Here is a 27,095-nt window from a genome sequence, read left to right on the forward strand (position 1 = left end):
CTCGAATACTCTGTTTTGCCGGGAGGCATTTTCCCTAGTCCTGAGAGTGTTTTGGGCTTGTATTATTTTATTTTGGACTTCCATCTGCGGGTCGTCTGGGTGTGTTTGCACAATGTCGGCTGGTCGTTTGTTAACAACCGAGTGTATCGACTTATTGTATTTGGCGGTGGCCAGTAAAATTAGTGTCCGTCATTCCCTTGTCGATTTTCAGGCATCGCGCAAGTTCCACAAGGGTACTATAAAAGCGCTCTACTTGCCCGTTTGAGACGCTGTGGAGGGGCGGTGCATTTGCAATGCTAACGCCAAAATGGCTGTCGAGCATGGCTGAGATAGTGTGTGAATTTAATGATGGTTCATTATCATAGTAGACTACCCTAGCTCTTGGGAAGAAATTCATAATTTGTAGTAGAGCCGGTTTGAGGTCTTCAATTGTCCTTGAGTGGACATGTTGCACGACGGCAAACTTCGAAAACTTATCGATGCAAGTAAGGAAGTATTTTTTATCTGTGGAGAAAATGTCAATATGTAACATTTCTCCTACATGAGAGGGGATCGGTGTCTCGCCGAGCTCCTGTTTCTTTGGGTGCCTATCGTACTTGGCTCTCTCGCAAGTCCTGCAATTCGCTACGATTTCGGTAGCTAATTTGGCCATTTTTGGAAAGTAGTACTCGGAGAGTACCTGCTTTACAATTTGGGCCCTGTTGTGTTCGACGGTGAGGATTTCCTTTACTTTCTCTGGGTCAGTGGTAGCACCATTACAAGTGACTATAAGCCCAAGAAAGCTGACACTTTTCTTAAAAAAGCTCGACTTTTCTACCGACACTCTCATGTTTGCCTCGTACAGGCTCTTTAGAACCCAATCTACGTGTTTAACGTGAGAGCTTTCGTCCTCCGAGAATATTATTACGTCGTCAACGTAAACATAGCAAAATTTACCTATTTGCTCTCGTAGGATGTCATCTATGGTTCTCTGAAAAATGCTGGCTGCATTTTTGAGACCAAACGGAAGCCTTTTAAACTCATATTTACCCCCATTTACTGAGAACGAGGTTTTTTCTCTGTCTCGTTTCGCGAGCGTAATCTGGTGATAGCCAGACTTAAGGTCCAGCGTTGAGAAATACCTCGCTTTGCCGAGATTCCCCAATATCATTGAAATATTTGGCATGGGGTACTTATCGGACACGGTCCTTTCATTTAATTTGCGAAAGTCGATGACTAGCCGCATTTTCTTATTTCCGCTTTCGTCGGTCCCTTTTTTGTCTACCACCCATATTGGGTTGTTGTAGGGGGATGCCGACTTTTGAATTATTCCATTTCTTAGCAGATCCTGAATTTCGTTGTTGACAAAATCCGCTGCTCCCATGGGGTTCGGGTACAATTTTGCGTATATGGGCTCCTCGTTAACTGTTCTGATGGTAGCTACCACCGAAGTGTTGTAAGGTAAAGCCTCGTTAGGGTCTGCAAAGGCCTTTCTCCGGGTCCTTAGCATCTCTAAAAACGCATTCTTTGCCAAAGGCGGTGCATCTGAACAATCCACGCTGGTGAAATTGACGTCAGTGCACTTGTGAAAATCGATCTGCTCTACCTCGGTGCCCCATTTTAGGTGACCGGAGGATAGGCAGAGTGATGCCCCTGCCTGTTTTAACAGGTCAAGGCCGATTATTCCGTCGAAGGAAGACAAGTCGGGTAGTATAAAGAAAGTAGCCTTTAAATTAAACATTGATACGAAGCATTTCTTCATAACTTTGGTAGTGCCATGTATTGAATGTATTGGGAATGGGGATTCTACGGGGCGAACGCCTTTCAACCCTTTGTGAGGTCGGATGAAATTTTTTGACGCGCCCGTGTCGATAAGAAACCTCATATCGGTCCCCGCTACTCTTCGTCTGATGACGGGCAGCAGGGATCTTCCCCTAAAAAATTAATGACATCAGAGTCATAATCTGTGATGATGTCATCATCGATTTTCTCCGCCGCCTTGGAAGCTGTGCTGGCGTATGACCCTGGTTCATTTCCTACACCCTGGGTGACGTGATTTACCCTTTGCTGTTGCTTTGCTTTGGTTCGGTCGGATGTGGCAGGTCTCCGATTTTGGTAGGCTTGCGTTTGAACGGGTGGAATTATTTGTGAAAGTGAAGGATCAATGTCCATAGGATCTGAACTGTAACTTCTGTTTTGGAAGTTATTATTGCGCTGATCGGTATGGATTTGCGCCCTAGTCGGTCTAGAAAAGTGCGGTTTTTTGCCGCCATCTATTTGAGAGTCCGCCGGCTGATCGGGCCACAGTTTACCTGTTGCCGATTTTGTGTTTTTTCGCCTATTTTGCGATCTTCTTGGCTTTTTGCAAAGGTTGCCGCGAAGGTGTACCTTTCATGGTTGGACTCAACCTCCTGTGCTAGGGCCGTCGGCAAATCTTTAGGTTTTGCCGCAAAGAGCACGTCTGTGAGATTTCGCCTAAGTCCTGATATGAATATTCTCAGAGCGTCTTCCCTGAATTTGTCACACAGAACTTTTGCCATACCCGAATCATGTGACATATGAACCTTATTTGTTAACAAAGTGAGTTTTTTCTCTACTTCGTCATAATAGTTTAGCAGAGTTAGGCCCCCTTGCCTTAAAGTTCCTAACTCCTGTTCGATGACGTGCATCGGTCGTTTGTCACTGTACGTGAAATCAAGGCGACTTATTATCGCGTCAAAATTCAGCACTGTACCAAACGAGGACAACACCGCATCGGCAGGGCCCCTGACCTTGCTTCTGATAATGATAACTGCCTGGTAGTGGCGTGAGCTACCATTATATCGTCTACAAATATGATAAGCGGCGACGGCCGCTTGTCTCCATGAAACGCATGAATCTTGTGCCCCTGAAAATTCTGGCAGGCACTTGACGGCATCCAATGGCTCGTCACATCGAACATTGTCATTAATCTCTATAGCTTCATATGTTGTAATTTCTAAGGTTGTACCCTAACTTCTGCCGCAGCTCCAGCTCTCTTTTTGGTGATTTTGCGCGGCCTGCTCTGCCAGCGCTCTGCCGACGGCAGCGTCAATCAAGCCCCTAAGCTGGTCGGAATCCATTTGTACTGGGGGGTAGAGGGGCTTGTGTTTTACTGTAAGGCTGTGACTGTGACCGCTCTCTTCGCTCCCGGACTCGGAGTCGCTAGAAAAAACTTTTTTGTTCCTATACTGACGGAAGGCGTCGTTCATGAGAGCGACTAAGAGCACTCTTACAAATAAACGTTTGCATACGCAGTTCCCAAAAGAAAAGAATGCAGCAAAAACAAAGACAAAGTCAGGCGGCCGTTTCGTATTACTGCGTGGCCCGAACAGAAAGACACAGAAAAAAAAAACAACCACAATAAATCAAATTCAAAGTTAAAGTTAGTACGTTATACTTGCAGTGTATTTTTTATTTATTACTTTTTATTTTTTAAACACGGCGATTAATATTTTTCGTATTTGTCGCATAAAATATTTGCAGATAAAAACTTGGGACACGTAAAAGACTGGGAATTTTTGCAGACTAAAAGTTAAATAGCCGGAGGAGTCCACTTACATTTTTTGTGAAATGGTTTTCCTATCCTAGTTTCCCTCTTAGGTCCGAATTTATATCTGATGGACGTTGATGCACTACGAGCAGTACAAACAAGTGGCCCAACGACACCAAGCACGTGCTTGTTACGCGCGGGCCCTATTATCAATTTGGGCAAAAAATGCGAGTTCGCGAGGAAAATACATAAATTAAATGGAGACAAGACACAAGTGAAAATAAAAGGCACAATTAAGAGAAAAGCAAATGAGTTAAAATATTAGTTTTTAGTAACGGGATAGAAGTGGAAATGCAGATTAGATGATAAAGGTTGTTATAAGTATTACATAGAAAATTTGATGAACATCGTGGCAAATTTAGAGGGATATAATTTCGTGTTAGTCTAACAGGAACATTGAAAGTTAGGCGGTTTACAAGTTCTGCAGAATCAATATCACCTCTTATAAGATTATGCATAAAAATATAGATAGAGGGAAGATCGTTGATAAACAAAGTAAACAGCAAAGGGCCCAGATGACTTCCCTGAGGGACCCCAGATGTCACGTATATCAATTTTAAACCAGAATTTTTGAATATAACCCTCTGAGTCCTACCATTCAAGTAACTTGAAATCCAAGTTAATAGATTACCAGGAAACCCAAGCAGATCTAATTTGAATAAGAGAAGAGAGTGGTTGACGGAGTCAAAGGCCTTACTAAAATCTGTATATATAACGTCAGTCTGCATTTTTTTCTGAAATCCATTTATTACAATTGATGACAATTTAAGAAGGTTGGTGGTGGTCGATCTTCGCTTAACAAAACCATGCTGGCACGGTGATATAAGCGAGGAACATAAATGTTGCAAATGAGAAGTGATAATACGTTCAAATGCTTTAGGAATTGCCGACAATTTGGAAATACCTCTATAATTCTTGGCATCAGCCCTCGCACCCTTTTTATGAAGTGGAATAATAAAAGAGTCCTTCCAGATAGTAGGAAAAACTGATGATGAAATAGACAAATTAAAAAGTTTAATTAAGTTTAAATACAATTTGCCCTATTTAAGGGATTAGGGTAGTTAGAATTTGACCAAGCTGTCGAACTATAAGTGGTTTAGAAAAACTCAGCAAATAAATCAGCAACACCACTAAAGTGCGGGTGGTTTTCAACGCCTCTAGCCCTTCCGCAAACGGGACCAGTCTGAATGACATACTTTACGCGGGCCCGGTCTTACAATCCAACCTCACGATTCAAATCCTGAAGTGGCGATACTTTATATTCGTTTTCAACGCCGACATCGAGAAGATGTATCGGCAAATTTGGGTAGACCCCAAGCATACTCCCTTGCAGCGTATTCTATTCCGCAATTCCGATGAGGAAATCGCGACTACGAATTGAAGACAGTCACCTTCGGGGTCAATTGTGCCCCGTTCTTAGCGATCCGTATCCTGCAACAGCTCGCGGACTTCCTTGAAATCGACGTAAAGAGCTCGGCTAAAACTCTCGGAGTGCGGTGGAAGGCGACGTCTGACGAGTTTTTCTTCATTCCGCCCGAATTGACCTTGGGTTCAACGTTCACAAAGCGTCAAGTCCTATCTGAAATCGCCAAACTATTTGATCCAGCGCCCCCTTCATAGTCCGGACACTTGGCTCCAAAATCTAGGATGGGACGATGCCCTCCCTCGAGATTTTTGCCAAAGATGGGTTGACTTCCTGGAAGATTACTCCGCTCTCGATCAGATCCACATTCCCCGATGGGTCGCTTTTCGACCACATTTGAAAATTTCATAGTCAGGGCAAAGATGTTAATGCAGGACATTTGGCTCCAAAATCTAGGATGGGATGCCCTCCCTCGAGGTTTTTGCCAAAGATGGGTTGACTTCCTGGTCCCTTCAACATCAAAAACTACGCGGGACGAGCCTGTCTCATTACGAAAGGGTATGTGTTGGTGTTCGTGTGCTTCGCCACTAAGGCCTTCCATTTAGAGTCTACTTCCGACCATACGACTGAGAAGTTTCTCGCCGCCTTCGCTCGTTTCGTGTCCCGAAGAGGATGCCCCCGTCAAGTTTAGTCGGACAATGGGAAGACCTTTGTGGGTGCGGCTGCCGCGAGTTTCTCCAAGCTCTCAAAGAAGCTGTGAAAGGTGCCTATAGTCACCAGCAGCTGCTCTGGCAGTTCATTCCTCCGGGAGCCCCCCACATGGGAGGCTTGTGGGAAGCAGGTGTTAAGAGCTTCAAGACCCCGTTTTACAAGTCTACGGCTAGCTAGGATCGAAGCATGCCTGAATTCGCGTCCGCTCGCGCCGATGTCCGAAGACCCCACTGACCCGTTGCTAATTACGCCTGGCCCCTCCTCGCCATGGTCTCGGGTTCGACCAAGGAGGACACCACAAATATTATAAACCGCTGGCAACACCTGAAGGCTCTTCATCAACAGTTTCGTCTGCGATGGAAGGAGGAGTACCTCAAGGAACTCCATAACTCGTGCCACTCCACAACACTCCTCAGCCGCTCCTCGGCCCTCGTCCGCCACTCCACGGCATTCTTCAGCCGCTCCTCGGCCCTCGTCCGCCACCCCACGGCACTCATCCGACGCTCCGCGGCAATTCTCTGCTACTCGTCGACCCTCCTGCAGCGGCACAGTATCGACCTCCTCCCGACGGCTGTGCGGTTAGAAGCCGGGAGTCGAGTCTTCGACTCTGCGGCGCTCATCGACCCGTGTACGCCTATGAGCTGTATCGACGCTTCGCTAGCGTCGAGTTTCCTCTTGCCGACCACCAACGTGGGAGGCGAACAGATTTGTTCGGCAACCGTGGGGTCCAGAATGGACAGCGCTGTCCGGCTCGACGTAATTTTTCCCTCCAATCCGGGAGCTGAGCGACGCAATAAGGACCCACTTCCGGGACATTACGCTGGCTAAAAAGCGGTTCTATCTCCCCGCGACGATTTCCATCATCCTGGGCGCGGATATGTATCCGAGCGTGATGCGGCCGGGCTTCCTGAAAATTCAGGATGGACTGCCAGTAGCCCAGAGCACCGTGTTGGGGTTGGTCGTGTCCGGAGCCTGCCACCAGCCGTGAGAAAAACATCCAGGCTATGTTGCAACCCGAGTAGTTGCAAGGGGGCGGAATGTTTAGGTCCGTGGCGCGGTTTTAGGTTTATGTTGAGTCTAATGTATGCAGACGAATAAAGCACTTGAATTATACCACGACGCCCCCGCCCTCTTCATTTCGTCTCCACTTACGTTTGCGCCATGGAAATTTTCTTGTGACCTTTTTTGTGGCAGGATCGCCCCCCTACAGCAAGGGTCATCAAATTCTTTTGACCAACGCTTTATAAACCCAAGAACACTCATGGCTTTGTTAACAGTGGACATTATGTGGCAGTCAAATTTAAGTTTAGGGTCCAGAAGAACACCCAAATCGTTAACTGAATATATACGGTCGAGTGGCGTATTTTTAAGAAAGTAACTGATAAACGTAGGAGAACCCCTATAAAAGGTTATAACGTTGCATTTAAGACAGTTCAAAATTAAAAGGTTGTACTCACACCATCCATGAAAACAATCAATATCTGACTGTAAGTTAAATCCCGACGCTATATCATTATATGATTAACAAAGCTTAACACGAGAATGTGTTATGATAGAGGGAAGATCGTTAATAAGCTAAGTAAATAGCAAAGGGCCCAAATGACTACGCTGAGGCACTCCAGATGTCACGTAGATCAATTTTGAAACAGCATTCTTGAATATAACCCTCTGAGTCCTACCATTCAAGTAACTTGAAATCCAAGTTAATAGATTACGAGGAAACCCAAGCTTATCTAATTTGAGTAAACGAAGAGAGTGGTTGACGGAGTCAAAGGCCTTACTAAAATCTGTATATATAACATCAGTCTGCATTTTTTTCTAAAAACCATTTATTACAATAGATGACAATTCAAGAAGGTTGGTGGTGGTCGATCTTCGCTTAACAAAACCATGCTGACACGGTGATATAAGCAAGGAACATAAATGTTGCAAATGAGAAGTGATACTACGTCCAAATGCTTTAGGAATTGCCGACAATTTGGAAATACCTCTAGAATTCTTGGCATCAGCCTTCGCACCCTTTTTATGAAGTGGAAAATAAAAGAGTCCTTCCAGATAGTAGGAAAAACAAATTAAAAAGTTTAAGAATTGGTTTACAAATGGTTGACGCACAAAACTTGAGCACACATCCAGGAAGTCCATCTGGACCGGGAGAATAAATGGGTGTTGCTGATTCTAAATCTATTAAGAGAGAATTTTCAGTAATTAAAGGGGTAAAAATACAATTTTCCCTATTTAAGGGATTAGGGTAGTTAGAATTTGACCAAGCTGTCGAACTATAAGTGGTTTGGAAAAACTCAGCAATGTCAGAATCCTTCAATGCCTCCGTTGAGTTTAGACGTACAGATGAAGGCAATGCCGATGACTTACGCTTGGCATTAACAAAGTTGAAAAACTGTTTCGGATCATTTGAAAATTCAAATTTACATTGATTTAGATACATAGAATAGCAATGACTGTTGAGAACATTAAAATCCGATCGAGCCACTACATATTTCGAAAAATCTGATGGCTTACCCGATTTTGTATACTTTTTATAAGTGTTTGATTTAAGGTTTTTAAGTCTTTGAAGCGCATTGGTAAACCAAGGAGGCCTGTTTAGGTTTAAAGAAAACCTATCAGGAACGCATTCATTAAAAAAAGTATTTAACGCTATATAGAATATTTCAGTGGCACTTTCAATGTCTGTACAATTGGACAAGTCTGTCCAATTATAATGAGAAATCATATCGTTAAGTTTATTATAGTCACATTTACGAAAACATCTCATTTTAGTTGGGGGCACTAAAGGAGAGAGGGTATCAGAGCAGGGGAGGCAAATTGTCAATTCCATTGTTGGATGATATCGGTCTTTAGGTACAACAAGAGCGTCAATTCTACATACCGTGACCTCGGACGGGTCTAAAACAAACACAAGATCTAATTGTCTATTTAAAGAATTTGTTACAAAGCTTACTTGCTGTAACAATAATTCTAAAAGGCCATCTACAAAATCATGGGCGGATAAAGGTATAGCGACAAGTGAGTCAGTCACCCAAAACAATCAAAAGGTCTCTGTTAGAAAGAAGGGATAGTACGGATTTTATTGCGGACAGATGGTGCTCATAAATTACTAGATCAGAGCCAGGTGGAATAAAAGAACATGTAACAAAAATAGATAAAGATTAGCACACCGCCCCCCTACGTGAGGGGCGATCGGTCCTATAAGTATTAAAGTTATTTGACAGAACTTCAGAGTCAGATATCTCTGGTTTTACCCATGTTTCCGTAAAATCCAAAATAACTTCGGTGAACGCAGAGGAGTCAGCATAAAGCTTGTGTAGCTTCATATTTAGTCCCCTAACATTTTGATACGCCATGAATAAACTTTTTAGTTTTTTGGCACAGTGGAAGGCCTGTTATTTGTTCTCGGTTTATTTGGAACACATTCTTTAATTACTAAATCATCATTAAGCCAAAAACTTTCAGAAAGTAACACATTAAACACATCAGGCGGAGCAAATATTTTAAATTACGATATCCTACGAGCGTAAGAAAATCGAAATTGTTCAACTGCAATATCCTCGGATGGGAATTTTTCACGTATAAATTCCAAAACATCCTCAGATGTGGTATCGGGGGTGAATCTAGAAACAAATAATTGCTTCCTTTGTGGAACAACTGAAAGTTTCTTACGGCCCCCACCAGCAGTCTGAACCACACTGGGCTGAGAACCAGGGACGGTGTCTACTGTACCTGTAGGTACGGTCGCAACGAATTCTTTGACTTAGCCAGTTCTGTAGCTTTTATTCTGGAAACAGAGGCACCACCCGAACTAGCTGTATCCATAGGCACAGTTGGTTCATTTACCCCTGTGTCAACAGAAACTGCTGCTACCAAGTTCGGATTTGGGGTGGATTCCACAATCATATTAACTGGCTTTTTTACGTTTAGGCCACTCATTATTAAACTGGGCACAGACGGAAATGTACCCCTCATTGAGTTGTTTAAAAGCTCCTGAGATATTCAATAGGCTGATTCGATTCTGCTTCATAAAGCCCCTCATCTCAACTACCATTTCATTGCAGGACCCACATGACCACATGAGACCAGAATTAAGATCAATGAAATCTTTGACGCTGCCAGTAAATCCTGCACATTTAACGTGCATCATCGAATCGCAGAGCCAGCAAAAAATAAAAGGGTCTTTAGTTGAAGACGCAAGAGTACAATTTTTCTTAGAACAGACAAGAGCCATTGTAAGTTTAAAGCAAAATAAAAAAATAAGAATATGAAAAATACCTCAAAGTAAATTTGGCACTGGGATCAAATCAAATTGTCAAAAACCACAAAACACGAAAAAAGTAAGAGCGCGAGATCACGAAATTAAGTCGAATAAAGAGAGCACGAGAGAATAAATCTTATATCGACTGAGCGTGGCTTGTGCAACACAACAACTTTAATCAATAAACAAATGCAATGTAAAGCATGCAAGAGAGAGAGAGAGAGAGAGAGAGTTAGAGAAATAAACGAACAAGTCTACCAGAAGTTCATAGAGAGTAAATTACAGTTATAAAATAGAGCGGGAGAGATTGAGAGGGAGTAAAAGAGTTCTAGCAAGTATAGAGAGCGTAAATTACACTAACAAAGCTACAAGATTAAACAAATCTAATAGAAATGTTAAAACAATTATAAACACATACCCGTTTACTGGGAGATCTATTTAAAATTTCTAACACAGATATGTATTAAGTTAAGCTTTGTAAATAAATTAACACAAAACACTCGCACAAAATCACTGAAAAAATACAAAAACTCAGAGCACAAAGGTAAACACAACTGTTCACAAGCGACGCTAAATCGACTTTTTATGCGGGTGGGTTTTCCGCGAGCTGGGCGCCAATAAGTATTTTACTCCGTAGAGGTTCCCTCGCAGCCGTCTCCGTGAAGGTAGTCGGTTGGCTGTTGTCATCCGTCGATAAATTAGGAAGAATAGGGTGGAAGGGTGACTGCCCTTCTTTACCTGCTGGCCTAGAGACTCATTCAGTGTGAAATAACAAGATCTTTAACGGCGGTAGCCGGAGTTAAATATTATCAGAGCTGGTGCTCTTTATTCAAGGCTTTGATATAAACTGAATTGAAAAGAAACTTAAAGCTAACAAAAGACTCACAGCGGCCACGCAAATATGCAGTGCTTGCCGTCTGTGCACGAGCATCCGGGTTAAATGCTGGATCAGCAGTTTCGGCCGAAGCTAAATAACAACAAAAGTCAGCGGCTGGTTTATGTTGACTTGTTAACTTGTACGTTTAAAGGCTTTATTATGACGCCAAAAACTTTAAACCTGAAGGAATTGTCTCATTCTTACATTTTGTTTTGATACTACAGCGCTGTCCTCCTCGATTCTCATAAAAGCTTTATTTATGCGCCATGCATTTTAAACCTGAAGGAATTGTCTCATTTTTGACCATCATGATTGTACTTTTTTTTATAAACGCTGTGATCTCGGAAGCTATAATATTTCGAGGGTTGGGGTTTTAGATTTAGTTTCCTTTGTTTTCACTCACCCACTCTAACGCCCACAATCGCTAACTAAGCTAAGGTCTGTCTAGCGCTTTAGATTTTATTTTGATTATTTTTATGTATAATTACAGAAAACTTAATTTTTTTTATACAATTACACAAAATGTATTTCATATATATATTTAGTATTTGATTTCATATAATTACAAGAAATTAATAGTTGATATATATCCCACATATATGTCGCATTTATGTTGATCGTCAATAAAATGGTATTAGTTCTTCTATATAATTAAACATATTTATTCATTTATATTATTTTTTAATATTTGATTGAAAGTTTGGAGTATCACCACAACTGGGTTCGCTGTTGATTATGCTTTTCTATCGTACATTTGCCGTCCTCCTCGATTCTCATAAAAGCGTTGTATATGCGCCATGCATTTCAAACCTGAAGGAATTGTCTCATTTTTGACCATCATGATTGTACTTTTTTTTATAAACGCTGTGATCTCGGAAGCTATAATATTTCGAGGGTTGGGGTTTTAGATTTAGTTTCCTTTGTTTTCCATGCCACGCCCACTCTAACGCCCACAATCGCTAACTAAGCTAAGGTCTGTCTAGCGCTTTAGATTTTATTTTGATTATTTTTATGTATAATTACAGAAAACTTAATTTTTATACCCTTGCAGAGGGTATTATAATTTTGGTCAGAAGTTTGTAACGCAGTGAAGGAGACGTTTCCGACCCTATAAAGTATATATATTCTTGATCAGGATCAATAGGGGAGTCGATATAGCCATGTCCGTCTGTCCGTCCGTCCATCTGTCCGTCTGTTTCAATACAGTTTGCGAGCTCAGTTTAAAAGCTAGCGATCTGAAACTTTCACAGTCATCCTAAAACAAGTGTACGCAGATCAAGTTTGAAAACCGCCCCGATCGGATGTCTATATCCTATAGCTCCCATAGGAACAATCGGATATAACTAGCAAGATTGGAAGATATTTCGCGCAGTATAAAAGCTATTGACATAAATCTTTCCAAATCTTAATTTTTTATGCGTACCTTGATCAGGGTAAAAGGGTATATTCTATAGCTCCCATAGGGTAAAATCGGTTAAAATTTAATGATTTTTAGGATATTTCGCGCAGTATAAAAGCTATTGACATGAATCTTTCCAAATCGTATTTTTTTATGCATACATTGATCAAGGTGAAAGCGCGTGCCGATCGGACGTCTATATCATATAGCTCCCATAGGAACAATAGGGTGAAATCGGTCCAAATTTGACGATTATCAGAATATTTCGCGCAGTGTGTAAGCTACTAACATAAATTTTTCCAATTCTTATTTATTTACGCATATCTTAATTAGGGCAAAAGCGCTTGCCGCTCGGTAGTCTATATCTTAAAGGAGATAGGAAAAATTTTTAAAGGCTGCGAAAGTATCCCTTTTTTTCTATTTGTATATGACATTTTTGCAGTATAAAAGCAATTGACTTGAAACGATGCAAATCTAGTTTACTTATGTATACCTTATTCCGTTCGCTACTTTTTCACTTTTAGCAATTTCGGCAAAGTCTGCAAGGGTATTAAAACTTCGGCTTAAACAAAATGTATTTTATATATATATTTAGTAGTTGATTTCGTAAAATACAAGAAATTAATAGTTGATATATACCCAACATATATGTCGCATTTATGTTGATCGTCAATAAAATGGTATTAGTTCTTTTTTTTCGCGCGGAGTCCCACGGCCCACTTACCCGCCCAACCGACCGAGGGCCCCGCCCGTATCGTACGGCACGATTCGCGATAAGATAGACGCGAGATAGGAAAATAAAGGTAAAGGTCCGGGGAAAAAAGTAATAGTTAGATCAATCTTGTGCCAATGAAGCAAGTATCAATCGTTTTAGGAGCGGCAGAGAGCCAAGATTTGATATTACAGGAAAATTTTTAGTCTATTATAGTCAGAAAAAAATACTTTTAAAAGACAAAAAAAAGAAAAATTAAAAAAAAAAAAAATTAAAAAAAAGAAAAAAAAAATTATTTATTTAAAAAAAAAAAAAAAAAAAAATTAAAAAAAATAAAAAAGGGAGAAAAAAAAAAAAAAAAAAATATAAAAAATAAAATTGGGGGGGGGGTAAAAAAAAAAAAAAAAAAAAATTTTTTAAAAAAAAAAAATAAAAAGGTTGTGACGAGCTTCGTTTTCACTTGTGATCCGTTTCACCTTTTATTTCGTAATGACTTCGTAATATAACGTAAGCTTAGTCTAGAGGCCACCGATTCGGTTGCCAGTGATGCCGAACCAGCTATCTTCGAACCAGCTAACTTCTTGTTCGACATGAACATTCTCCCCCCCTCGCAATGGGGAGAGTGGCAGGTCACGAAAGGGAGCAAGTGCCTGAAAGGAGCCACCCCAAGGCTGAGTTTTGCGCCATGGGCAGTCCGTTCTGACTCGGGAGGATACCCGGCAGAATTAATTCCGCATATACGTCAGCTCCCAAGACGGCCGACACCAAGGAAGGGTGGAACCATCTGTCATCAGACAGAGTGATGTTTGGAAAGGCATCCCGGACCTTCGGATCCAGGGGCTTGGCCGGAGTTCGGGTCTGCATCTGGTCATCAACCAGCATTATCAGCTGTCGGGTCATCTTTGACGACTTTGAGCGGATTTCGGTGGTGCACACCCGCTCATCGCCCACGCGGGTGACGGAAAGGTTGAGGGCCTTTGTCAAAGAAACGTGAATGCGACTCACGGGGCAGCAAGGATCCACCAAAGCTCGGACGTCAAACCGTTTCTCCTCAGACCCCACCAAAATGGATGCCGTTGGCAAGATGCTCACACTCGTGCGCTGCAGGATAGCGGCGCACGATGGGCCCGTAACAGGGCTTCGGGTCGGGGAGGTCTCCTTTGGTGACGATGAGCGCAACGACGTCGTCGACGACGCTCTTGTCTGCTGCCGTCGGTCTTGGGGTCGTGACGAGCGTGGCGATGTGGACTCTTGGAAGTGCAAAAGGGTGTGGTGATTTCCACTGCAGACGTGGCACTTGGCATTACTGCGACAGGATTGACCTGAATGCTCGTGAGCAAGGCAGTTCGCACAGTACTGATTAATGAGGACTGCGCGGAGCCGCTTCACCGCCGGGAGCCGAAGGAAACGTTGGCATTTCCTCAGCGCGTGCACCCCTCGGCAAACTCGGCACCTGTACCCGTTGGTTGCGCGTGGCCGAGCGTGCTGGATTGTGGTTGGCGCCATCGTGAACAATCTGTGGAAGCGAGTAAACAAAGGTTAGGGGTTATGGATGATGCGAATGATCGTGACATGTATGAGGACTGACGACACAGGATGACATGAGTTTAGGACTAGTAGGATTGGCTGTTAGTCGCTAACTCAAGAAAAAAAGGAAAAGGCAGAATCACTCGGAGCTGGAGGCCTCCATCGGAAGGCGGATCATCTTTGCGATTGGTCGTCGGATAATGCCACGTGCGGTAAGAACATCTGCCACTCGGGTCTTGCCATCCGCGCCTGGGCACACCAGTTGGATCCGCCCAAGCCGCCATTCATTTGGTGGTAAATTCTCCTCTTTTAGCACCACCATGTCCCCCGTCTGAATGTCTCGCGTTGGAAATTGCCATTTGGTCCTTTTATGGAGCTCCTTTAGGTACTCTTCTTTCCAACGTAAGCAAAATTGCTGATGCAGGGCCTTTAGCCGCTGCCATCGGTTTAAAATGGAAATCGGGTTTTCTTTAATCTCGGGCTCAGTCACGGAAAGGAGTGGCCCGCCGACTAGAAAGTGTTCGGGGCTAAAAGCTACGAGGTCTGTGGGGTCTTCGGACATTGGAGAAATAGGCCTCGAGTTTAAACAGGCCTCAATTTTCGATAGGAGGGTAGCTAACTCTTCAAAGGTGTACTTCCCGCCAGCTGTTTGCTTGTAGAAGTGTGTCTTAAAGATTTTGACACCGGCCTCCCATAGCCCTTCCATATGAGGCGCGCCAGGAGGGTTGATGTGCCAGGTCACATTTTGAAAACTGTACTTGGACAGGATCAAAGACCTCGTAGCTTCAATGAAATCCTTGGATAGGGACGTGGAGGCTCCGACAAACGTTTTCCCGTTGTCAGAGTATATGTGGTGCGGACAGCCACGTCGTGCGGAGAAACGCGAGAAGGCTGCCAGAAACTTCTCAGTGGTCAAGTCTGATGTAGCTTCTAGATGGATGGCTCGGGTACTAAAACACACAAAAACGCAGACATACCCCTTAGTTATCTTACACCCCCGACCGAGATAGTTTTTTATGTCAAATGGTCCCGCAAAGTCAACGCCCGTGTGGGTAAAGGCCCTGGAAAAGGTAGATCTTGCGCAGGGCAAGTCTCCCATCAGCTGAGTTTGCAGCTTTTGTCTGTGGATGGTGCACACTCGACAGGAATGAATGGTGTCTCTTACAAGATTTCTCAGCTTAGGTATCCAATACTTGGAGCGAATCAGTCGGATCATCAATTGATTACCCCCGTGCAAGGATATGCGATGGGTAAAGAGGGCCAAAAGTTTGGCAAAAGTGCACCTTGCCGGAATGATGATTGGATGTTTCTCATCATAGCTTAGCATCTCAGATGCTCGTAGACGGCCGCTGGCTCTTAAGACACCGTGGCTGTCGATAAAGGGGTTTAGATTGGAGATCGTGCTGGAGACTGGAATATGTTGCTTTTTGCCTAAGGCCTTGCATTCTATTGGATACTCATTGAGTTGGGTGAGCACAATCAGCCTCTCTTGGACATCAGACAACTCTGCGGCAGTGAGTTCTGCCTTTATGTTAACGTTTTGCTTGCGACACATTCTTGCAAACCGGAATACGTAAGCGAGAACGCGTAAAGCCCTCTCGAATGCTGAAAAACGCTCCAGAATGTCATTTTTCGGGGGCGCTGTGGCGACGTTACACCTTATTGGGCGCTGTTCGAGCTCGGTTTCGAGCGGGACCGACGAATTGAGTGGCCACTGCTCCTGGTTGTGACGCAGCCACTCAGGCCCATGCCACCAGAGGTTGCTGTCCTTGAGCTCATGGACTGAGACGCCCCTGCTTGCCAGATCAGCCGGGTTATCTTCCGATTTCACATGAAACCACTGTTCTCTGTTGGTGAGCTGATCAACTTTCGCGACTTTGTTGGCAACGAATGTAGTCCAAGTGCATGCTGGCTTGCTTAGCCATGCCAGCACTATCGTGGAGTCTGTCCAATAATACGTATCATACTGAGTAGGAGGCATTTCGGAGAGAAGCACCGCACCGCACAGCTCTAATCGCGGTATGGAAAGGGACTTTACTGGAGCAACTCGGGTTTTGGACAAAAGCAAGTGGGTGAAGCAGCCATCAGTCGTTTCGACGCGAACAAAGATGGCAGCACCATAGGCGCTCTGCGACGCATCGCAAAACCCGTGGTACTGCAGTTTTGCTGCTGGATGAAATCTTACCCATCTTGGGATGCGAACTTCTTTCAAAGTCTGATACCCTTCAAGAAAATTACGCCACCTTGTGACAAGATCAGTCGGAAGAGGCTGGTCCCAGCTTAACTCCCGCAACCAAATTTCTTGCATGAGCATTTTTGCCCGAACAATAAATGGCGATAACCATCCTGCTGGGTCAAATAGTTTGGCTATCTGGGATAAAACCTCTCGTTTGGTGTAGGTTGTTTGGAGAGAAATATCCATCGGCAGGAAGAGGAAACTGTCCGATGTCGCATGCCAACGGATTCCCAGAGTTTTTGCCATACTGGCGTCTTCCAATTCCAGAAAGTCGGCCCTAATCAAGTGTTCCTTTGGAATGCCCTGTAAAAGTTTCTTCTCGTTTGAGGTCCACTTGCGCAGTGGAAAGCCCGCACTCTCTAGGGCACCGCGGAGCTCTTTGATGGCTGAAATAGCGGACTGCTGCGTGTGGGTGCCGGCTAAAACATCATCGACATACATAAAACTAGAAATTATGTCACTTGCCAAAGGATATTGGTCACGTACATCATGAGCCAGTTGTTTAAGCACGCGTATGGCCAAAAAAGGGGCACAGTTAACGCCGAAAGTGACAGTGTTGAGCTCATAATCACAGAGTTTCCCCTCTTTATCGCGGAACAGGATTCTTTGGAAACGTGTATGATCGGAATGGACGAGAATCTGCCGATACATCTTAGTGATGTCAGCATTGAAGACGTATTTAAAGAAACGCCATTTGAGGATCTGGGTGGTTAAATCAGATTGCAGTACCGGACCTGTATGAAGGATATCATTTAGGCTGTACCCGTTTGACGATTTATTGGAGGCGTTAAACACCACGCGAACCTTTGTGGTCGTACTGTCTGGCTTGAAAACCGCGTGGTGCGGCAAGTAAAAATTGCTGGAGTCGTCATTTGGAGAGACTAGGTGCATATGACCTAAATCTAAATATTCCTGAATAACTGAGTTATACTGCTTTCTCAAAAGAGCGTTTTTACTCAGCCGTACTTCATTTCTAAGAAATTGCGCCAGTGCGATGGACCGTGAATGCCCCAGGTTTATTTTGTTAGGTTCTTTAAAGGGCAGAGAAACAACATACCTTCCTTCTTTATCCCTTGTGGTGGTTTGCTGGAAATTATTTTCACACACCGAGCTGGATTCCTTACCCGGCTTCACTGGAACATCCTCCACCTCCCAGAACTTGGTGAGGATACCGTCTAGTTGAGATTCGGTGACAGACAACCGTGCTGAGAAGGAAGATATTCTGTTAGTGGGATTCTCCGCGATTGGGCCGCAAAGAATCCACCCGAATATGGTCTCTTGGCCAAGGAGTGTTCCGCAAACATTTGAGTGGAAGCCGCCTAAAATGATCGACGGAAGGATATCGGCGCCTATGAGCACGTCAATTTGCGAACTCTGGTAGAAATTCGGATCTGCTAATTGGATGGGAGGGAGGTCCCTCAACGACCCTTCGGGTATCGTATAGGATGGAAGATTTCCGGCTAAATGTGGTAGCACATATGCAGACGCTTCGATTTGGATTTGTGGCTTAATGGGGGAGCCTATATGGAATTGGCAGCGCTTACGTGGTTGAGCAGCAACAGTTTGGTTTACTCCCGAAACTTGAGCTTGTATGGATTCGTAGGGGAACTTAATTAGGTTAAATAACCGTTCTGAAATAAAGGTCGCCTCGGATCCGGAGTCAATTAAGGCACGTGCTGAGTACCTAATGCCCAAGTGGCAGATTTCTATGAGCGCGGTACTCAGGAGGACCCCTTGCGTGTTCACGGCGAGGTACGTTTGGACGTTCGACGGAGTGGACTGTATTTCTGGCTGGAGGTCAGGTTCGGATGCTGACTGGAGTTGTGGAGGGCCGCCGCGATGGAGGAGAGTATTGTGGCGACCTTTGCACGTGTAGCAATTGTGCGTACTCGTGCAGTCTCTCAACATGTGGGTTCTTGCAAAACAGTTCAGACAGAGTTTATGTTGTTTAATACACTGTTCCCTGACGGCAACCGACATATTCAAAAAATGGGGACACAGACGGATCGGATGGTTCTCCCTTGGACAAAGTTTACACGACTGTGGATTTACGGTGACCCTATTTTCAAAATTATGGATAATCCGCGGCCCACCTTCAGGACGTGGGGCTCTGGATTGAGTGGTCGAAGTAGGTTTAAATTCTTCAATTGCCTCCAGGGTTCGATGACGACCTTGTAAGAAGGTTTTGAATTCTTCCCACCCTGGAATCTCGGATGGGTTGAGGAGGGACTGTTCCCACAAAGCCAACGTCAGCTTCGGCAGCTTTGAGGAGCACAGGAAGACGAGAAGACAGTCCCAGTTTGATATGTCTACCTTTGCTATTTTCAGGGCTGTCAAACAACCTTGGACAGTGCTCTCCAGGTGCTTAAGGGAATTGCCACACTCTTGGGAAACAGTGGGGAGACTAAACAGGATCTTTAGCTGGCTGTTGACGAGCAGTCGCTTGTTTTCGAAACGAGTCTGCAGATTTTCCCATGCGGACGCAAAACCTTCGTTAGTCAATGGTGATAATGCCACAATAGACTTTGCTTCTCCACTCGTTTTCGAGTTAAGGTGGAACAACTTTTCAACGCCTGAAAGCCTCGGATTTTGGACATAGATGGCGGAAAAAAGGTCTCGAAACGTCGGCCAATGAACATAGTCGCCACTGAAAATTTCACAGTCTATTGGAGGGACGCGGCATCCACTAGGCAGAGGCACCGGTGTGGGCGGTTCATGAATCGGTTGAACGCTAGCTCTTTCAATCGTTTCGTTTAGTGTTGCAGCGCATCTTTCAAAAACAGAGTAGCAGTAGTCATACTTGGCTTGCATGACTTCCATCGTGTCTGTACTATCTACTAAGGAAAGAACCTCAGAGCACGTCTCGTACTCTTTCTCTACCTTGTCCCAAAGAGCTTGTATCTGATGAAGTCTGACCTTGTTAGTGTGCACAGACGGAGGTGGGTCTGTTGGGGTATTGACCCTGGCTTCGAACTGACTGACCCTATCGGTCACAGCCACAAACTTTGTCAAGGCAGCCTTTGCTTCAGCGCTTCTGCAGCCATTTTCGCAGTTGATCTCGTGACTTGTAGGGACAAAACTGACTGTGACGCAGTTGTTCTCACAGGTTTTGAAGGGGTTAAGGACTTTTCGCTTGTTTTCCTGGAAGTACGGCTGATCCTTATGGATGGAGTTAAGCTTTTGCTAGGTCCTGCCTTTTTGGTGGGTACTGACGACTCGCTTTTAGCTCTTGCCCGGCTGGGTGTTCTGACTGATGGGACGGTTAACTGAACTTTAAGTTCCTCACCTTCACCAATCGGCATAGTAGGCTCGAGTGGGAGCCTGAACTTACACTGACGGGACAAGAATAGGGACGTCTCGGCTTAACGATTTGGAAGCTGGTCAGAGAACCATACCACGGATCAATATAACACAAAAATGTAAGTGGGCACAATATAATTTGGATGGAATGTGAAATGGGTGTATGTCTTGGAGAATATATGACTGCACCAGAAGGAATGGATGCGGATCGCGTGGAATCGGATCGCTGTTGTATGATTTACTTATTTTTGGATGAAATTTATTATTATTTATTTATTTATTTTTAATTTTGGAAAGTTAATCCAATTTATTGCTACATATGACTGCACCTGAAGGAATGGATGCGGAACTCGTGGAATCGGATCGCTGTTGGATGACTTAGTTTATTTTTGGAAGAAATTTATTATTTTTATTTATTTATTTTTTATTTCTAATTTTGGAAAGTTAATCGAATTTATTGCTATATATGACTGCACCAGAAGGAATGGATGCGGAACTCGTGGAATTGGATCGCTGTTGGATGACTTAGTTTATTTTTGGAAGAAATTTATTATTTTTATTTATTTATTTCTAATTTTGGAAAGTTAATCCAATTTATTGCTACATATGACTGCACCAGAAGGAATGGATGCGGAACTCGTGGAATCGGATCGCTGTTGGATGACTTAGTTTATTTTTGGAAGAAATTTATTATTTTTATTTATTTATTTCTAATTCTGGAAAATTACTCGAATTTATTGCTAAGTCCCAAATGCAATGCAGTGTGAACGGCCTATTATACGATGCGTTGCAGTACGGAATGCCCCGAACACCCTGTGTGACGGCACACACACCAATAAGCAATGCAAATAATAGAAAAAACAAACACCTAATAATTAAAACTACTGAAATGTCAGCTAGATAATTATTGGGTTGTGGTTTTTATTCGGGATGCCGCGGAGATCAGGAACCCAATAAAAAACGCCGCCCTTCGATTCGCCGGTCCGACAAATATGCCAAGTAGGTGGTTCTGCAGCAGTGTTCGTAAGCCGGGTTTGTTATTGTTTTGTGTGTTTAGTTTAAAAAAAATAATGCTGGTACAAGTGTTTTAGTTTGCAAAGTGTTTTAGTTTAAAGACAAATGTGGAAAAATTGACCTTTGCACGGTGTATGGATTCTGTGTGTATATGTGTATGCGTATGGATATGGATATGTGTGATTTTATTTAATTTTTTGTGTTTTGATTGGTTTGGAGTTGCAAAGGAGATATATAAATATAAATATTTCCCCACAAAATAGAGACCTTAACGATGGAGCGGGATTGTGTGGAAAATATATATATATGTATATAGATATTGCTAGTGGAAAAAAAACTTTGGAATTTCTAAGCTGTGTGTATGTGTATGGATATGTGTGATTTAATTTAATTTTTGTGTTTTAATTTTGTGGAGTTGCACGGAATGTGCCACTGGAGATCAAAGTAGATATATATAAATATATATATTTTCCCACAAAATGGAGACCTTAACGGTGGAGCGGGGTTGTGTGGAAAAGAAAATATATATATATATATATTGCTACTGGAAAAAAAACTTTGGAATTTCTAAGCTGTGTGTATGTGTATGGATATGTGTGATTTAATTTAATTTTTGTGTTTTAATTTTGTGGAGTTGCACGGAATGTGCCACTGGAGATCAAAGTAGATATATATAAATATATATATTTTCCCACAAAATGGAGACCTTAACGGTGGAGCGGGGTTGTGTGGAAAAGAAAAATATATATATATATATATTGCTACTGGAAAAAAACTTTGGAATTACTTAGCTTGCGGAGAACGATGAAAATAAATCCGGCTCGAAGGACCAAATGTTGGGGCGGGTCCGTGCCAAGAACACTTCCAAAGTTTCTCCCAAAGAAAGATATAAAAAATGCGGGGTTGTGACGAGCTTCGTTTTCACTTGTGATCCGTTTCACCTTTTATTTCGTAATGACTTGTAATACAACGTAAGCTTAGTCTAGAGGCCACCGATTCGGTTGCCAGTGATGCCGAACCAGCTATCTTCGAACCAGCTAACTTCTTGTTCGACATGAACATAAATAAAGATAGTACCAAGCATCGTTCTACGGTTGGCTAGGGATGGTAAATTAATCAAAAGACGTCTACTAGAATAAGAAGGTAAGATAAGATTTGCAACCCAGTTTAGGTGCCGTAAAGCAAAAAGAAGGAAGTTTTTTGTACAGATTCAATACGACCAATATGTATTCCGTATTGTGGACTCCAGACGGGAGACCCATACTCCAGAATCGGACGGACTAGCGAAATAAATAAAGTTTTAGTCAAATAAGGATCATCGAATTCTTTTGACTACCTTTTCAAAAATCCAAGCACTCCTCTGGCTTTATTTACCATGGACGAAATGTGATTATAAAATTTTAGTTTAGGGTCCGAGAGAACGCCAAGATCGTTTACAAGAGTTATTCTATCCAAAGAGCTGCCTCTTAACGTGTAAGTCGCGTATATCGGATTGGCCAGAAAAAAGTCATCAGCTTGCACTTGGAACCGTTTAAATTTAGTAAATTATCTCGGCACCAGTTTTGAAAATTATCTAGATCGGATTGCAAGTTTAAATGGCAGGAAATGTCCTTTACTGCAGGCACAACTTAACATCATCTGCGTACATAAGTACGCGAGAATGACTTATAATTGAGGGAAGATTGTTAATAAATAATGTAAAAAGTAACGGACCCAGATTAGAGGTGCAGAAACATAACATAACATCGATGTTTTCAAAACATCGAAACCATCGATGGTTCGTGACCACCATCGATGTTTTCACTAACAACTCTGCGCTCGGTGCGAACAAATTGTAAGTAAATTAATTTCTTAATTTTTTTTCTTACAACTTACAAAATTGTTGATTATATTTAGGATTTCTAGTTGGTGGTGTTGGTGGTGTGTCCACCCGAGACGATGCCAAAAGGAAAACACTCCTGACACTTGCGACCCCATAAAGTATTGGGAGGTATGATTTTCAAATAATTATGACAAACATGTTAAATAAGAAATACTTTTTACAGATGACTGATGACAATGAATTAAAATTGGTTTCAAAAAAATATTTCTGTGTACGAGCCTCGTCCTATGAGTCTGAAAGGGTGTTCAGCAAAGCTGAACAAACTGTATCTGATCGCAGAACAAGGCTTAAACCTGAAGTTGTTGATAAACTTCTTTTCCTCAACAAAAATAGACACTTTAATTGATCTCAAATAAACCTCATTGTTATCGTTTGTACTGTTTTGCCTTTTCTTTTTTTTTTTTTTTTTTTTAAACATCGATGTTTCACTCGATGTTTTTTTTAAAACATCGAAAACATCGATGGGCACGAACATCGATGTTTCTGCACCTCTAACCCAGATGGCTCCCTTGTGGGACACCGGAGGTAACACGGAGAATTTCAGAAATTGAATTTTTAAAAAGTACCCTTTGTGACCTGCCATTTAGATAACTTGAAATCCATTTAAGCAAATCAACTGGAAAACCTAAAAGGTCAAGTTTTTGAATGAGAAGTAAGTGATTTACAGAGTCAAATGCTTTACTAAAGTCAGTGTAAATGACGTCTGTTTGAAAACTACTATTGAAGCCTTTTATCACAAATGAAGTGAGCTCTAGAAGGTTTGTGATTGTGGATCTACGTTTTATAAATCCGTGTTGACACGGAGAAATGATTGATCTGCAAAGGTGCTGCTAATGAGGAGTAATAATTTTTTCAAAAAGCTTAGGAATAGCTGGCAACTTAGAAATACCTCTGTAGTTACTGGCCTCTAACTTGTTACCTTTTTGAAAAGAGGAATAACAAATGATTCCTTCCAAATATTTGGGAATTGGGAGGTTTCTAGAGATAAGGTAAACAACTTGTGAAGAGGTTTGCACAGGGCCTTAGCGCAATACCTAAGGACGCACCCAGGAATACCATCGGGCCCTGGCGAATAAACAGGCTTAATACGAAGAAGATCCAAAAGAAGAGAGCTTTCTGTTAAAGTGGGACAGAATATGAGGTTTGACTTGGACATGGTGTAAGAATAAGGCTGTGATGAATAATCTAAAGTAGAGTAAGTCGTTTGAAAAAATTGGGCAAATAAATCGGCTACTGCTTGATCTGTGGTTGCCGTCTTGTTTTCGAACGACAGAAAGAAAAAGAATTAGATTTACGCTTGGTGTTAACAAAATTATAAGACTGTTTCGGGTCCTGAGAGAACTGGACCGGTTTAAGTAACTATTATAACACTGAGCATTAAGCACGGTAAATCTTGACCGAGCACTTAAATATCTAGTAAAAACAGATTGAGAACCGGTATTTTTATATTTCCTAAAAAGTCTGGACTTTACATTTCTTAAGTGTGTCAACTCTTTGCTAAGCCAAGGAGATTTATTGGAAGTTGACGGATAGTACCACGGAACACAGGAATTAAAAAATGAGTTTATTGCAGTGTAAAAAACATTAACTGCATCGGACATATTAATGCATAAGTAAAGATCAGACCAATTAAAGCCAGAAATAAAATTATTTAGCCTCAGAAAGTCTGCCTTGCGAAAACAATGCATTCGTTTGGATTTTTCTGATTTTTCTTCTATAACTCTACCCGTATCAAATGAAAGTTCGATTGTTGGGTGATATGGATCTTCAGGTTGCGTGAGTGGTGCTACTCTGGACAGAAACACACCTTCAGGATTTAATACAAAACACATATGGCTTCAAAAAGCTCGTTAGGGACAGTTATCTTGAAAGATGAAATGTCTCTAGCATAAGAAAACTTAAACTTTTCCACCTTTACACTATTACAATCGGCTTTAGTTTTGTCTTGTATATAAGACAATACATCAGAAGATGTTTGATCAGGGGAAAGCCGAGAAACGAAAATTTGATTTTTTAGTGGAACCACTAAAAGGGATTTTGGTGGAGCAGACATTGTTTCTGCAAAACCAACCAACAAAAGCCGGTTGTCCGGACTCAGTAGTCCTTTGTGGTGGAGATGCTACATTCTGAGATATAGGTGGATCCACTAATTGTGAAACCACAACGGACAAATCGGAATTCTTAGAAGTCCCTGGTTGCATGAATTCTGTAACGGATTGTTCGGATACCGAATCTTTTTAGCTGCTGATCTTAGCAACATTTGAGGGTTTGCTGAAATCAGCTGTTGATCCGCCGGAATGCTCTGTTGTTCTTTTGATTTTGGTTGCGGGGTGTTCCCCTTTTGCTGCTTACCACCAGCGGCCTTTTTGCGCTTAGGGGACTCTTCTAATAGCTTACGACTATTAAACTGCGAGTCCAGCGCAGAGAGGAGATCATCAGCTCGGCGAAAACTATCTCTAGCCACTCCGAAACAGCTAATCAGCCCGATCAGGCCGCCTTTAGTTTGGCGCATGAACGATTTCATCTCGTTCGCAACCTCGTCACAAGCGTCACAACAAAACTGCAAATTGGGCCGCTTTGAAAGGTCATCACTTGTCCGGCCAGTAAAACCGGCGCACTTGGTGTGCACCATATTTTCACACAGCCAGCAAGTCATATTAGACTGGTCAGCCCTGATTACGAGGCTGCATTTTTTCCAGAAACAGACTAAATTTTTATTATTCATTTTATTTATTTACCACTGTACCAAGAAAACGAATTGAAATTTATAAGCGAGCAGTTATAAGTACCGCAAGAGCGCAGAAACTGCACGCTTAGAACTTTCAAAGCAAAGAGAGCAAGAGAGCGGGAGCGTAAATAAGAGAAACGGCGGGGATATAAGAAAAGAAAACACAGATAAGAAACTAAAACAATTTATTAGTATTAATTACAAAGTGCACTCGCAAAGCGAACGGAGTTTAAATTTATGTTAAAATAAACCGGACGAGAATTAAAATTGTTTTGATAAAACCCACCGATGGGAATAAACGAAAACAAAGTGCAAAATTCGAAGCGCAGAAAAAAAACACGACCGTTCCCTTTGAAAGTCAAAGACCATTGTAATGTCCGTCCGTCCGTCCGTCCGTCCGTCCGTCCGTCCGTCTGTCCGTCTGTTTCAATACCGTTTGCGAGCTCAGTTTAAAAGCTAGCGATCTGTAACTTTCTCAGTCGTCCTAAAACCAGTGTACGCAGATCAAGTTTGTTTTCCATGCCACGCCCACTCTAACGCCCACAATCGCTAACTAAGCTAAGGTCTGTCTAGCGCTTTAGATTTTATTTTGATTATTTTTATGTATAATTACAGAAAACTTAATTTTTATACCCTTGCAGAGGGTATTAAAATTTTGGTCAGAAGTTTGTAACGCAGTGAAGGAGACGTTTCCGACCCTATAAAGTATATATATTCTTGATCAGGATCAATAGGGGAGTCGATATAGCCATGTCCGTCTGTCCGTCTGTTTCAATACCGTTTGCGAGCTCAGTTTAAAAGCTAGCGATCTGAAACTTTCACAGTCATCCTAAAACAAGTGTACGCAGATCAAGTTTGAAAACCGTCCCGATCGGATGTCTATATCCTATAGCTCCCATAGGAACAATCGGATATAACTTGCAAGATTGGAAGATATTTCGCGCAGTATAAAAGCTATTGACAAATATCTTTCCAAATCTTAATTTTTTATGCGTACCTTGATCAGGGTAAAAGCGCGTGACGATCGGACGTCTATATTCTATAGCTCCCATAGGGTAAAATCGGTTAAAATTTAATGATTTTTAGGATATTTCGCGCAGTATAAAAGCTATTGACATGAATCTTTCCAAATCGTATTTTTTTATGCATACATTGATCAAGGTGAAAGCGCGTGCCGATCGGACGTCTATATCATATAGCTCCCATAGGAACAATAGGGTGAAATCGGTCCAAATTTGACGATTATCAGAATATTTCGCGCAGTGTGTAAGCTACTAACATAAATTTTTCCAATTCTTATTTATTTACGCATATCTTAATTAGGGCAAAAGCGCTTGCCGCTCGGTAGTCTATATCTTAAAGGAGATAGGAAAAATTTTTAAAGGCTGCGAAAGTATCCCTTTTTATACCCGTTACTCGTAGAGTAAAAGGGTATATTGTATTCGTGCAAAAGTATGTAACAGCTAGAAGGAAGCGTTTCCGACCCTATAAAGTATATATATTCTTGATCAGGGTCACTAGCCGAGTCGATA

The 27,095-nt window shown here is 42.4% G+C and overlaps 2 protein-coding genes and 1 long non-coding RNA gene across 3 annotated transcripts; 1 reads left to right on the forward strand and 2 right to left on the reverse strand.

Moving 5' to 3' along the window:
- Window positions 1-13,339: 13,339 nt before the first annotated feature.
- LOC123037690 lies at window positions 13,340-22,099 on the reverse strand. The gene is made up of 2 exons (XM_044459375.1): window positions 21,741-22,099; window positions 13,340-14,392 (listed from the first exon to the last, which is right to left on the reverse strand). The coding sequence occupies exon 2, from the start codon at window positions 14,380-14,382 to the stop codon at window positions 13,507-13,509; it is 876 nt and encodes a 291-aa protein (XP_044315310.1). The 5' UTR covers window positions 14,383-14,392; window positions 21,741-22,099; the 3' UTR covers window positions 13,340-13,506.
- Window positions 14,543-20,353, reverse strand: LOC123037689. The gene is made up of 2 exons (XM_044459374.1): window positions 19,830-20,353; window positions 14,543-19,510 (listed from the first exon to the last, which is right to left on the reverse strand). The coding sequence occupies exon 2, from the start codon at window positions 19,457-19,459 to the stop codon at window positions 14,543-14,545; it is 4,917 nt and encodes a 1,638-aa protein (XP_044315309.1). The 5' UTR covers window positions 19,460-19,510; window positions 19,830-20,353.
- LOC123037691 lies at window positions 20,419-23,208 on the forward strand. Its single transcript, XR_006417601.1, has 4 exons — window positions 20,419-20,938; window positions 22,575-22,787; window positions 22,850-22,943; window positions 22,999-23,208. It is a non-coding gene; the product is annotated as an uncharacterized LOC123037691 (long non-coding RNA).
- The last annotated feature ends 3,887 nt before the right edge of the window (window positions 23,209-27,095 follow it).

The sequence above is a fragment of the Drosophila rhopaloa genome, unplaced genomic scaffold (genome assembly GCF_018152115.1).
Source record: "Drosophila rhopaloa isolate 14029-0021.01 unplaced genomic scaffold, ASM1815211v1 contig_198, whole genome shotgun sequence".
Classification (NCBI taxonomy): domain Eukaryota; kingdom Metazoa; phylum Arthropoda; class Insecta; order Diptera; family Drosophilidae; genus Drosophila; species Drosophila rhopaloa.